The sequence below is a fragment of the Bubalus bubalis genome, chromosome 7, assembly GCF_019923935.1.
Source record: "Bubalus bubalis isolate 160015118507 breed Murrah chromosome 7, NDDB_SH_1, whole genome shotgun sequence".
In the NCBI taxonomy this organism is placed as follows: domain Eukaryota; kingdom Metazoa; phylum Chordata; class Mammalia; order Artiodactyla; family Bovidae; genus Bubalus; species Bubalus bubalis.
In genome coordinates, this window is record NC_059163.1 from 61,819,996 (window position 1) to 61,832,857 (window position 12,862).

The 12,862-nt window shown below is 37.9% G+C and overlaps 1 protein-coding gene across 12 annotated transcripts in view; it reads left to right on the forward strand.

Moving 5' to 3' along the window:
• ARAP2 (ArfGAP with RhoGAP domain, ankyrin repeat and PH domain 2) overlaps positions 1-12,862 on the forward strand; it is a 199,676-nt gene that overhangs the window by 136,835 nt on the left and 49,979 nt on the right. For 11 of the 12 annotated variants that reach the window (XM_044946011.2, XM_044946016.2, XM_025290199.3 and 8 more), the window contains 4 exons: positions 2,602-2,749; positions 4,219-4,287; positions 6,866-6,940; positions 10,720-10,837. In XM_044946011.2, coding sequence (XP_044801946.2) covers positions 2,602-2,749; positions 4,219-4,287; positions 6,866-6,940; positions 10,720-10,837 — 410 coding nt within the window. The remainder of the gene's footprint in view (positions 1-2,601; positions 2,750-4,218; positions 4,288-6,865; positions 6,941-10,719; positions 10,838-12,862) is intronic. The other variant, XM_044946013.2, reaches the window with a different exon arrangement.

The following is a 12,862-nucleotide window of genomic DNA, read 5'->3' on the forward strand; positions in this document are numbered from 1 at the left end:
TATGAAGCACCTGACTTTGATAAAAGTCAGGACTGCTGACCCCGCATGACTTTTGCATAACATCTCAGTGTATAAAAGTAGACCATGGAAAATAAACAATTGGGATCAGTTCCTCGAAAGACTGGTCTCCCCATGTCTCTCTCTCACTCTGGCTGAGTCTCCATCTGGAGCGCGGAACCCACCATGCTTACTAATTATGCCTGGGCTTCTAAGATCTGACCGGGGAGGCCTCAGTGTCTCGTCTCCTTTGGGAGAACGGAAGGACGCCTGTGGCCTACGTAAGTGGTGCAAACTTCTTGTCTTGAAGTTTTATTGGTCTCCCGCGTAAACCAAGCTACTCAGCCTCTTTTCTCCACTGAATTTTCCTACTGAGCTATCCTTATTCTATTACTCTTTATATCTTTAATTAATATCTAATTGAAGCTATTGTATCCTGACCCTCGCCAACGCCGTCCCCGCTTCGAATACCCTGGATCAGCCGGGGCTGGACCCCGGCAGACTTCTGATGTGAAAACCTGAGTGGGAAGAGAGTAAACTGGCTGAATATGGGACACTTGCAGATGCTAGTGTGGGAGCAGGGAAGTAAAAGAAGAAAAGGAAAATACATAGTGGACATATTTATGCCAGTAATTCAGGCAGTTACAGAAACTGAAGAGGTGATAAGTGCTAGAGGAGAATGCTCAGGAGAGATGAGAATATTTGATAATGTCGTCAAAGTTTGAGAGGTCAGTGTGGATAAAGTCAGATTGATTTAGCATTTACTTCTATCCGTGCCCTAGATAACATCATTTCTTCCATGACTAATATTGACTTAATTCCCTTCACTATATATATTTGTGTTACACACTGCAGTGTGATTAGGGGCTTTCCTAGTGGCTCGGTGGTAAAGAATCCATCTGCCAAGCAGGAGAGGCATGTTCGATCCCCAGGTCGGGAAGATCCCCTGCAGAAGGAGATGGCAACACACTCCTCAGCCCACTCCAGTATCCTCACCTAGGAAAACTCATGACAGAGGAGCCTGGCAGGCTACAGTCCATGGGGTCACAAAGAGTTGGACACAACTTAAGACTAAACCGCCACCACCACAGTATGGTCAACACAAAGTCTCTGTGAGATGTTTAGATTCTAATAGTAACAGAGGCAGACTTGCAGATAAAATTTCCAAATATTTACAGTCTAGTGTGATGAAAAAAAAATACAGAGTGGTTTTGAGAGGGATGCCCACAATTATGACATCCTCCTCTATTAACTTGCAATGCCTTTTGCATCTTATAAATCATACATGATGATCAAGCTTGCTCTGTCTCCCCTATGCAATTTGGTATTTCATTGTTTCTTACACTATCATATATATTGCTGTCATATTTCCTTATTTTTCTTGTATCTACTAGAATCTTCGCTCTTTATAGTTAGGTGTACCTACCTAGTCTTGCTTTATTCCTTAGATAGAGTTGATCTCCCTTTTTTAGCATGTATTTTAGAAATTCACAAATGTAATTAGACAGGCAATTGAGCAGCTGTTATGTCTATAGTCTGGAGAAGGCAATGGCACCCCACTCCAGTACTCTTGGTCTGGAAAATCCCATGGGCGGAGGAGCCTGGTGGGCTGCAGTCCATGGGGTCGCTAAGAGTCAGACATGACTGAGCGACTTCACTTTCACTTTTCACTTTCATGCATTGGAGAAGGAAATGGCAACCCACTCCAGTGTTCTTGCCTGGAGAATCCCAGGGACAGGGGAGCCTGGTGGGCTGCCGTCTATGGGGTCGCACAGAGTCGGACATGACTGAAGCGACTTAACAGCAGTATGTCTACAGTCAGTGATAGAATTAACTGATATTTCCATGGGCATCGGTTAGAGTTCTGCATTTTTATCATTGTAAATTTCCTTTTATTGGGGTGATGGCTATGGTTTTTTTCTTAATTACTTTGAACTTAAACATTCATGAATACTTGAAAGTTCTTTGTAAAACTGGTGTTGTAGCCTACTGATTGGGAGAATTGACTCTCTTCAGTCTGTTCATTGTAAAAAGTCATTGCTTTCTGAGAGGTGTCTTATTTTGAGTAACCATTCAAACACTTTGACCATTTTCTCACCTGGTAAGGATGTGCTGGGAAATTCAACAGTTGCCCTGAACTTTGAATTTGGAACTCTTTACTTTATCTCCCAATTTGCCATTCTTGCCTTATTTCCTGCTTACCTACTGCCCTCTGTCCCTCTTTTATTTATGCTTTCATCCTACAAGTCATTTGACACCTTTCTGCAAGCACACCTTTATGCCTTAGCTACAGGTTGTCCCATCTGTAGAACTGTCTGGATATTGGGGAGGGGGGGCCTTCTTCTAAAGCGATGAGCAAGTACTGCTTTGTAACTTGTAGTAATATCTTTGACAGTAGTCTTTTCTAATGTTCGTAAACCTGAAGGATACTTGGAGGAAAGAACTGTGTATTTTTATTTAAATCACCACTCCACCTTTAGTATCAGTGACTTTCAATATGTTTGTGTTTAAAAAATAAAAGAGGATAAATGAACATGAAGACATAAGTTTTATGAAATTTTCACATAGAAATATGTTGTAACAAGTACTGCTTTTCTCTAACAGGGTTCAGAAATGCTCAGAAATCAATCACATGAGTGCCCACAATTTGGCCTTGGTTTTTTCCTCCTGTTTCTTTCAAACTAAGGGACAAACTAGTGAAGAAGTGAATGTAATCGAGGACTTAATTAATAATTATGTTGAAATTTTTGAGGTAAATATTTTATATCCTGCCCTTGTTAAAATAGTTTTGATGTTATTGTTTGCAAACAAAAATATATATTTTAGGATGTCTTTATTCATGTCTTTAGGAATATTTAAATATAAAGATAGGTACATGATCCTTCACTTTTCAGATGTAACTAGCATTTTAAGCTATAACCATTCATTTAAATTTGGCTGCTTTTAAAGCTTTTTTACCATCTGGTATCTGTTGCACAGAATATTTCTATTTATAATGTTTTTATGTTTTTTTTCTCAGTATGTGTATGCATTAAGTATGTCTACTTAGAGGTGTGAAAGTATGAAATTCACAAATTCAGTAAATTACATCAGGCTGATAAATTTTGTAGTTGAAAGCATTTTAGAGTTTTTATTTAGTTGTGCATGAATTGGAAAAAAAATTCTGAAGTAATATTCTGTGGTTTTTATTAAGTCATCTCTATTCTAACTATTTGACTTTTCAGTTTGCTATTTTATGAAGTTCATATTTTCATGTTTTATCAGAAAACTCTTAGAATAGGGATAATTTTTTTATTTCAAAGGAGTAAAAACAGAGGAAATAAGCCTAGGATTTGAATATGGTGGGGAGATGTAGGGGACCTGGGTCAAAGGTCCATTTCCACTGCTTGACTGTTTCTGCCATCTCAATGTTGTCATTAAACCTTTCCAGGCATTCTGTTAAGTAGTCTTGTACAAGACCCCTTGTTTTCCAGAATTGTGTCTTTACCAGATGATCAAATAGGTTAATGTAATAGGTTAACTTTTGTAGTTCATACATTCTTATAATAACTCATCACAAGATTGCTTAAAAAAGGAAAAGAAAGTATATTTTAATAAAATAACAAATTTCATATCTTAATTTATGTATGAATGAACAATTGTTGAATTCTCTTTGCTCCTTGATCTGCTTTTTATCTCTTCCTTTATGTGTCCACTGTTTTTGATCAATAGCAATGTCTTCACAATAGTTCTGATGCTGAGAAATGAAAGACTTTGAAAAAAAAAATGTGTGGCTTTGCATGCTCTCTTGATTTTCTGTTTTTGTACTGTTATAGTAGTAACAATGTTTATCTACGTAGTTTTGTTAAGTCCAACTTTAACCAAATGGTGGAAACTTCATAAGCCCTTAATGAACATTTCTGATAAAAGAAGTCTTTACTCCCAATGTACATAAACTTGGTTGAACCCTTCATCAGCCACTTTGCTTATTAGTGCACTTCAGCAAAGGGGATGCCACTGATGGAATGTGGAGCCTAAAGTGGTATCATCATAAGATATTCTGAACTTTATGAGTCTCTATCTTGTTGGCTGCCCTGGCTGTGTGGGCCCCCGCTGATGAAGATGGCCATTCTCATTTATTTTTAACATGTCAGTCTTTAAATTCCTGAAGAAAGTTATGTGAGGATGAGTACCATCACTCCTTGTGTTTTATTAGAATGTCCCAAATTATATTTTAAACAGGTTAAAGAAGACCAAGTCAAACAAATGGACATAGAGAATAGCTTTATTACCAAGTGGAAAGACACTCAAGTGAGTAGTAATAGTTAGATCTCCAATTTGAAAAAATTAAAAACAAAAAACAAAACAAAACAAAAACTTTCATTGTAAGTAAACATTTGTTGTGTTTATTTTCAAATTCCTATTTGAAGCAAAGTAAAACTAATGGAAAAAAAAAACCTACATAAAACAGTTGTGAAATTCTGTAGCATGACACATACAAAATGCCAAAGTATGCTAATGTAATGTTTTCAAAACATAGATGGAAAAGTCAGTTCCAGTCTTATCACAATGTCCTTTCTGAAATCAGTTTTCATTTATGAAGCACTATTGAAAATAGTAGTGGATTTCAAAGGAAGCATTTAAAGTCAAAATAAATACTAAAATAAACAGAAAATTCAGACTCCCTAATGATTCTTTCTATCATGCTTTTGAAATTATAAGTTATTTCTTACATGCTTTTGCTTTGCATACTCTTGGATGATTGCAGTAGTGGGACTGTTTCTATTGTGCACTTCATAACATGTTAATTTATTTCTTAAGTTGACTTTTCTAATCTTCCTAACTTTCCTCGGTTGCATCGTATTGAATTTGTGTGTTCAGGTTGCACTACTGCTTTTCCAGGGTACCTTTCCTTGTTTGATGAATATTCACTGGACTTTTTGGAGGCTGGCTTTGTCTTCTAATAACTAGCAATTATAGTGGATTCAGGGTACCAGTGTAGATAAGACAAATGGGTCAAATAAATTCTCTTTGTAGGTACACTCAGAATATCAGGTGAATGCTTTCTTATTAATCAAACCCTGAAATACACACAACTAATTTAGAGAAATTGTCAGAGCTATCATTCCATATGAGGGAGATGAGGAAAGGCTTTCATTCAAATGCATAGATCCCCTAGTACCAGTGAAAAGTGAAAGTGTTAGTCACTCAGTCATGTCTGACTCTTTGTGAACCCATGGACTATAGCCTGCCAGGCTCCACTGGCCATGGAATCCTCCAGGCAACAATACTGAAGTGGGTAGTCATTCCCTCCTCCAGAGATTATTCCCGACCCAGGGATCGAACCCAGGTCTCGCACACTGCAGGCAGATTCTTTACCATCTGAGCCACCAGGAAAGCCCACTACTGTGACATTAATTCCGTAAGAAATTGTTTCCTCCATTTTGACCCAAAGTAATTAATGCAGCCTCCAGAGGAGTGGCAGTAACACTAAAAAAATGTGGCCCATTAGCAGTTGGTTCTCTTGGATTCTTGCTTTTTGGAGAGAGTTTCAGATATGAAACAAAAGACTGTGCGAGCCTAAGGGTAATCTTTGGGAGCACTATCTGTATTGTTATTGGATAAAGTATGAGTACCATTCTGCAGTTTTATCATTTGTATTCATACTACAATAAAGAAATGAGTCTTGAACACTTTCTAATTAAGTAGAAGTAAGTATTGCTAAAATAAGAAAAGAATTGTCTATAAAATAAAGCTATTCGGAAGAAAAGTAGAACAGTTTGGAAAAAATCTGTTGTTTTGCTGGAGTTTTTCTCCAGTCCATTCAAAACTTGTCTGAAGTAGTTTTCTGACAGACTCTAAGTCTTATCCCTGTTTGATTTTCTGAGCTATTCTTGTTTTTGGCTACACTCTATGAATTCTTTGTGTTTGCTTTTTTAATTTTTAAAATGTGTCCTTCCCGGAGAGTTGTTTATACAAACACAGGGGAAAGTAAAAATGTCAACTGTATCTTTTCTTCCCTAGCATTTTTATGTAGCTCTAAACATAGGGAAGAAAAATTGGAAATAAGCTTTGCTAAGCCTGTAGTGTCAGAATAACTATGAACAGCTCTTCAAAGTACATTTTTAATGTTTGCCCCATAAATTTACTCCGCAGGTTTTATTCTGAGGCAAATTTAACTTTGAAATGATCATTTCTCCATTATGATCTTTCTCTAAAAATGAGTGATGGATGTGACTTCTGAGTGATTACTTAAGGGAGTTTCTGAAAAAAGCAACTCAAAATATTTTTCGTAGATTTGTTCGGTTCTTTGTTAATCTTCTTCACATTATTGTGTCAATCTACGTAGTGACATCTTATGCTTTGTGTTGCCTGCCTTGTGTTTTCTTCACATAGTGAGTCTTCTTAGGTGTAGTAGGGACCCAAATAACCTAGCACTTGATGTTTGGCTAAAGGTAATTAAAGTAAAAACTTTATTATCTTCTTATATTCTGTCACTTCACTTTTAAATTTTGTTGCTAAATATACATTTTCTATTTGTAATTTTAATACAGCCCTGACCTAATTTATCTTCAAATTTCAATTTTTGGCCTTACCATCTCTGTTTCTACTGTAGCCAGTTAAGGGTATATGAGGACACAATACTTTTGAGTCAAAGACAAGAAAAATGGTATGTGATTGTGTTTGCTGATTATATCATTTGTGTAGATACCACATCCTTAACTGTATCCAGAAAATGGGTATCATTATGTTGTTAACAGGGAGAATGATCCCCTTTCATTATTATAAAATTTTTAGAAATATGACTAGGACTTTTGAACCATCTTAAGTATTGTGTATGTCCTTGCAACATACTTATATTTGCTGTCTTCGCATCTGCCCTTTTTAGGTTTCCCAGGCTGGAGATTTGTTAATTGAAGTATATGTAGAAAGAAAGGAACCTGACTGCAGTATTATAATTCGGGTGAGTCCCAAATATGGAATGTAAAGAATACTGTTGAAAATCATAAGTGTTAGCATTAGTCTGCATATCTTGAATTTTCCATTGTTTTTTCTATCTTATTTTATATGTCCAATTCAAATCATGACAAGTTTGACTCTTCCTGCCAATATCCTCTGGGAATCCCATGTTTTAGTCATTTGGAGACCACCCTATGTTCTTTTGGTTGTGGTTAGGATGTTCTATAGGTTCTATAGAACAGCCTGAGCTCTAACATCTGCTACTCGTCTTCCTACCTTCTTGACATGAGGCAACGGATATACTCCCATCTGAGTCTCTATCTTCTTACCTTTCTAATGAGGGAAGATTACAGAATTTATATAATAGCATTAATTTGAGGACTTGGTAAGATCCTGCCTATAAAACACTTAGCAGATATCATGGTACATAGTCAGTTCAGTTCAGTCGCTAAGTCATGTCCAACTCTTTGCGACCTCATGGACTGCAGCATACCAGGCCTCCCTGTCCCTCACCAACTCCTGGAATTCACTCAGACTGATGTCCATTGAGTCGGTGATGCCATCCAACCATCTCATCCTCTTTCATCCCCTTCTTCTCCCACCTTCAATCTTTCCCAGCATCAGGGTCTTTTCAAATGAGTCAGTTCTTGGCATCAGGTGGCCAAAGTATTGAAGCTTTAGCATCAGTCCTTCCATTGAATATTCAGGACTGATTTCCTTTAGGATGGACTGGTTGGATCTCCTTGCAGTCCAAGGGACTCTCATGAGTCTTCTCCAACACCACAGTACAAAAGCATCAATTCTTTGGTGCTCAGCTTTCTTTATAGTCCAACTCTCACATCCATTCATGACCACAGGAAAAACCATAGCCACATGGTACATAAGTGCTTAATAAATAACAACTAGTATATAAATCTCCCACTCTTGTATCCTAGACTTTGTTGTTGTTGTTTTGTCACTAAGTTGTGTCTAACTTTTTGCAACTCCATGGCCCACCAGCCTCCTCTGTCCTTGAGATTCTCCTGCCAGGAATACCTGAGTGGGTACCCATTCCCTTCTCCAGGGAATCTTCCAAACCCAGGGATTGAACCTGCATCTCCTGCATTGGCAGGTGGATTCTTTACTGCTGAGCCACTAGGAAAGCCAATCCTAGACTTTAGCTTCCAATATTTCAGTGTACTGGAATATGAAATAACTCTTCCTTGGTAACTTTAGTTAACCATTTGTTTTGAATTTAAAAGATCCTTTTCATGTTACCATAGTCTGTACTTAGTCAGCCTTAAGAGAGTAAGACTGCTTTCTTTGTGCATAGGATAGACATGCTGCCATCTAACAGTAGAAATTCAGTTTTAGCTTCTTAGCTTTTTCAAAGTGCAAGATAAAACAGAGTCTTAACATTAAATATTTCTGGAATTTAGTTATGTCAGAGATACTGTAATTATTATTTTATATATGTTTAATGATTACATACAAGGATATTCTCAGTTGGCACAGTGGTAAAGAATCCACCTGCGGTGCAGAAGACGCAGATTCGATACCTGGGTCAGGAAGATCCCCTAGAGGAAGCAATGACAATCCATTCCAGTATGGTTGCCTGGACAATCCCATGGACGGAAGAGCCTGGAGGGTACAGCCCATGGGGTTGCAAAGGGTTAGACAAACTGAGCGACTAAGCACGCACACGCACAAATGATCACATATGATTCTTTGACACTGGTTACTCAGCTGTGGGACTAACACGAGCTGCCTTGCACTCCTTGGCCACATCTGTTTGTTACGCTGAACATGTGATGTTGATCACAGGGGACATGAGAAAGTAGTAGAGATATCTCGGCATATGTCTATCACTTATGCTGAAAGGGATAGTCAAAGCACATGACTTAACTCCACTTACCCATAAACTCTTCACTAGTTCATTTTATCTAATAGAGCCATACCAGAAGTTATTAAAATTGAGCAAAATTTGTATTTTAAGTATATTCACGTAAGAGTGTCCAGTTTCACCTACAAACTAAATTCTCTTGAAAAACATAGCAAAAACTATACAAAAATAAACATCCAGTTAGTGCTTAAAACTTTGCACAGCTCTTATATTTATTTCAGTCAATCATTACCTCAACCCAAGGAGGTAGGTGAAGCAGTGATGTTTCACGTTCAGATGAGTAGAAATGGGAATTAATAACATTAAGGCCTGGATGCAAACATTAGTCATGATATTCCAAGTCTGATGTTCATTATATCAGTTTGTGTATCACTTATAGTAATTAATTCCAAAGTGTGTTTTGTAGAGTTCAAGGTGTTCTGAAGAGGGGCCTTGGGTATCACCTGGAACAAGGAAATGAGTTCCAATCTTCCATTCCTGTGTCAACCTGAGGAACTCCCTGCCAACTATTTCACTAGTTTTGTTTCTCAGTAATTTATTTCTTTGTAAGGAAGGGCTATACTTCTTAAAAAATTGTAAAGCCATTCTGATGAGTGACATCACTGAAATCATTCATCTACTAAGGTTTCTATTCCTTAAAATGCTCTGCTTTTGCCATATGCTAATTTTTTTTTTCTTTTAAGGTTGTACTACATTGAGCTTTTCTAAACAGCAAATAATGGACTTCACTGCATCATTAATATATTCCAAGTCAGTGTTAGTCGCTCAGTCATGTCCCAACTCTTTGCGACCCCATGGACTGTAGCCCGCTAGGCTCTCTCCAGTCAAGAATACTGGAGTGGGTAGCCATTCCCTTCTTCAGGGGACCCTCCTGACCCAGGAATTGAACCCAGGTCTCCCACTTTTCAGGCAGATTCTTGACCATCTGAGCCACCAGGGAAGCCTAATATATTCCAAAGGTATTCCACGAACTCCAAAAGACAGACTATATGAGTTACCTCTAATGAAAGATGTTTTATATTATTTATATATGTGCAATATGTTTATGATCAATAAGGGACAGGAGAAGTGGAAATGAGCACATTCTGTAAGAAATTTTTAAGAGGTGCATACTTGTACTGAAAATGTGGAAACGAGGTTGCAGCTGCAGTATTCTCATGCTTAAATCATGTTCTATTTTTTAGCATTGTAACTAAATTCTAATTGGAGAAAACCAACTTGCTTTTGGCCAGCATGCCTGTAAGACTGGTAAAAACAAAAACAGGGAGAAAGCAAATGAGAAATCCCCAAAGTCCCTGAAGAAGGTGGTGTACTTATGCAGGGTCCGAGGCTCTGAGACTCTCGGAGAGCCGACCCCCAGGCTGACTCTGCAGGTTCTGCCCTTGGCATGAAAGCAGACTTTGGCGTCCCAGCATCTGTCACTTGGCATGGCAGGGCACACCACACACCACTAAGCCTGGGGCTTTTTGGCATGGTGGACCGCAGTCAACTGTGTATAATTTAGAGCCCAAACTGAATGAGCCATTTTGGACTGCTGGTTATAGAACTGAGTGAAAAGATTTTTGCCTACAAGGCCATAGGATGCAATATCTGTGGAAGGTCTTTCTGAGTATGAATAGGTATCTTCCCTTTTTGAGTTATTTAATTGTTCACTGAGTTAAAAACAAAAAAATTCTTCCCGATTATATAGGCACTTTTTACACATACATGAAAATGTATTGCATTATGGATAAGATCTGAATAAGCTGTTTGCCCTAGGTGCTTAGAGAAACTAGTTACACGTACTAAGAGGACACTTATACTATCATTAGGTGGTAGATGGCGGGCAGGTGTTACCACCCTAGCATAAGGCCACTTCTGCGTTTGACGTATATTCTGAAGAAATTTTGCTTCTCTTGCAGATATCTCCTGTGATGGAAGCAGAAGAGTTAACTAATGACATATTAGCAATAAAAAATATAATTCCAACAAAAGATGATATCTGGGCCACATTTGAAGTCATAGAAAATGAAGAGCTCGGTAAGTGGTTCTTATGCTAGGGATTTTTAAATTCCTTAGAGTATGAAGAAACACTATTTTTCTGAAAAATCATTACTAACATTTTATGTTTTTATAAAGTTTCACATCCTGTTATGTGAAATGCATTGATATATGTTGGTGCTACTTGAGGTTGCCCTCCTATGATTTTATTATTAAAATAATTAGATTGTTTTATTGACTGTAAGTTTATAGTGTAAAATATTAGTTGTGTATGTTGCTGCCTCAGGAAATACGGCTTCATTTTTAAGAACAGGCAGTGTGATTTGTACCAATATTCTAAATGTCACCACCACCACCCAGCTTATTCCACGTTATTCCTGTATGCTACTTATTTAACAAGGATACTGATTTAAAAGATTATTATTTTAAAAACTAATTTTGTTTTAAGCCTAGAAGGTTCCTTTTTAGTTTTTTACTTTGTCATCTATCTTTAGTAGAGTGGATCAGATATTTTGTCCTTTTTTTTTAATCTCAGGTACAGAAGAATAAAGAGAGCTTTTAAAATGCATTGACCACCCCAAGAATAATAAGCCTAACATTCTTATGACACCATTTGGTTTTAAAGACCTCTAGGGAAAAAAAAAGATGCAGAATGTCTTTGTATCTTGACCATCTGTCTAGTTGATACCTGCTTAGGTCTTGGGACTCTTTCAAGTATAGATGTCAAACTGCCAAAAGTAAAATCTCTTGCCACCTGCAAGCTCAATACAAAAATTAAAACTGAACATTAAAAATACCTCATTGCATATTACTAAGAGTCTTATAATCAGTGTTAGAATGAAATGGGATTATCAAATACTTTGTCTTTCATTATTCCATCTTGATGTTTTTATTCCTTTATTCTTTTTATCACGCACTATTCTTTAAAAATGTAATTTTTTTAAAACACTACTTTCCAATATTCATTGCCGGGATTCAGTGACACTGGTCCTTTGGTGTCAGTTCACCCTGTCCCCCCATAGTCAGGCTAAGTCTGGCCTCTCATAAAAGGTGTTTTGCCCAATGACTCCAGCAGCCCCCACCTGCCAAGTCCAGTGGGTTTGCTTCTGGCTTTACTTTGCTTGTTCTCACTGTAGCATTTATTGCTAATAACCATTCCCTTTTACTCAAAACGCATTCACTCTGTTTTCATTGCTGCTTTGATTCTCTTCCTAGTGCTGGAATTATTTTATCTCATTTGTCAATTCTTCTTCGCCTGTCTATCCCCAAACAGTGGGTTTCTGCTGCTGCTCTGCTCTTTTTTACCATCTTTTCTCATTTTGCTTTCTTTATAAGACAATCACTAGAGAGGACAATCCCCTCTATACCTTGTGCTTGACTAACACACAAGGTGCTGCCCAAGTGCGCCTTTATTCCTCCCCTTCTGGCCCCCTTGTTTACCTCCTTTAAAACCCAGACTAAGGGTTCCATCACACTTTGTCTTGTCGTTTTTTTTTGGTTTGTTTTTTATGGTGCCTATCACATGGATTTATTTTTGTCTTTCTTGAGAGCTCTTTAGAGGGAACAAGGGACTCTGTTTCTATCTCTAGTACAGTTTTTATCTCTGACAACAGGGCCTAATAACAGTTGCTATACAATGAAACGGAGAAGGCAGTAGCACCCCACTCCAGTACTCTTGCCTGGAAGGTCCCATGGATGGAGGAGCCTGGTGGGCTGCAGTCCATGGGGTCACTAAGAGTCAGACATGACTGAGCGACTTCACTTTCACTTTTCACGTTCATGCATTGGAGAAGGAAATGGCAACCCACTCCAGTGTTCTTGTTTGGAAAATCCCAGGGACGGGGGATCCTGGTGGGCTGCTGTCTATGGGGTCACACAGAGTCGGACACGACTGAAGCGACTTAGCAGCAGCATACAATTAAAATCTTTTGCATAAGTGAAGCACAATTTTGTATAACTGTATAGTTCAGTAGTGGTAAAGTCTTGACTTTGGTTGTTTAATTTCAAGAAGTGGGTAGGTTACCAGCTTTATTTGTGAGTAGAAGATAGCTGTCAGCACTACTG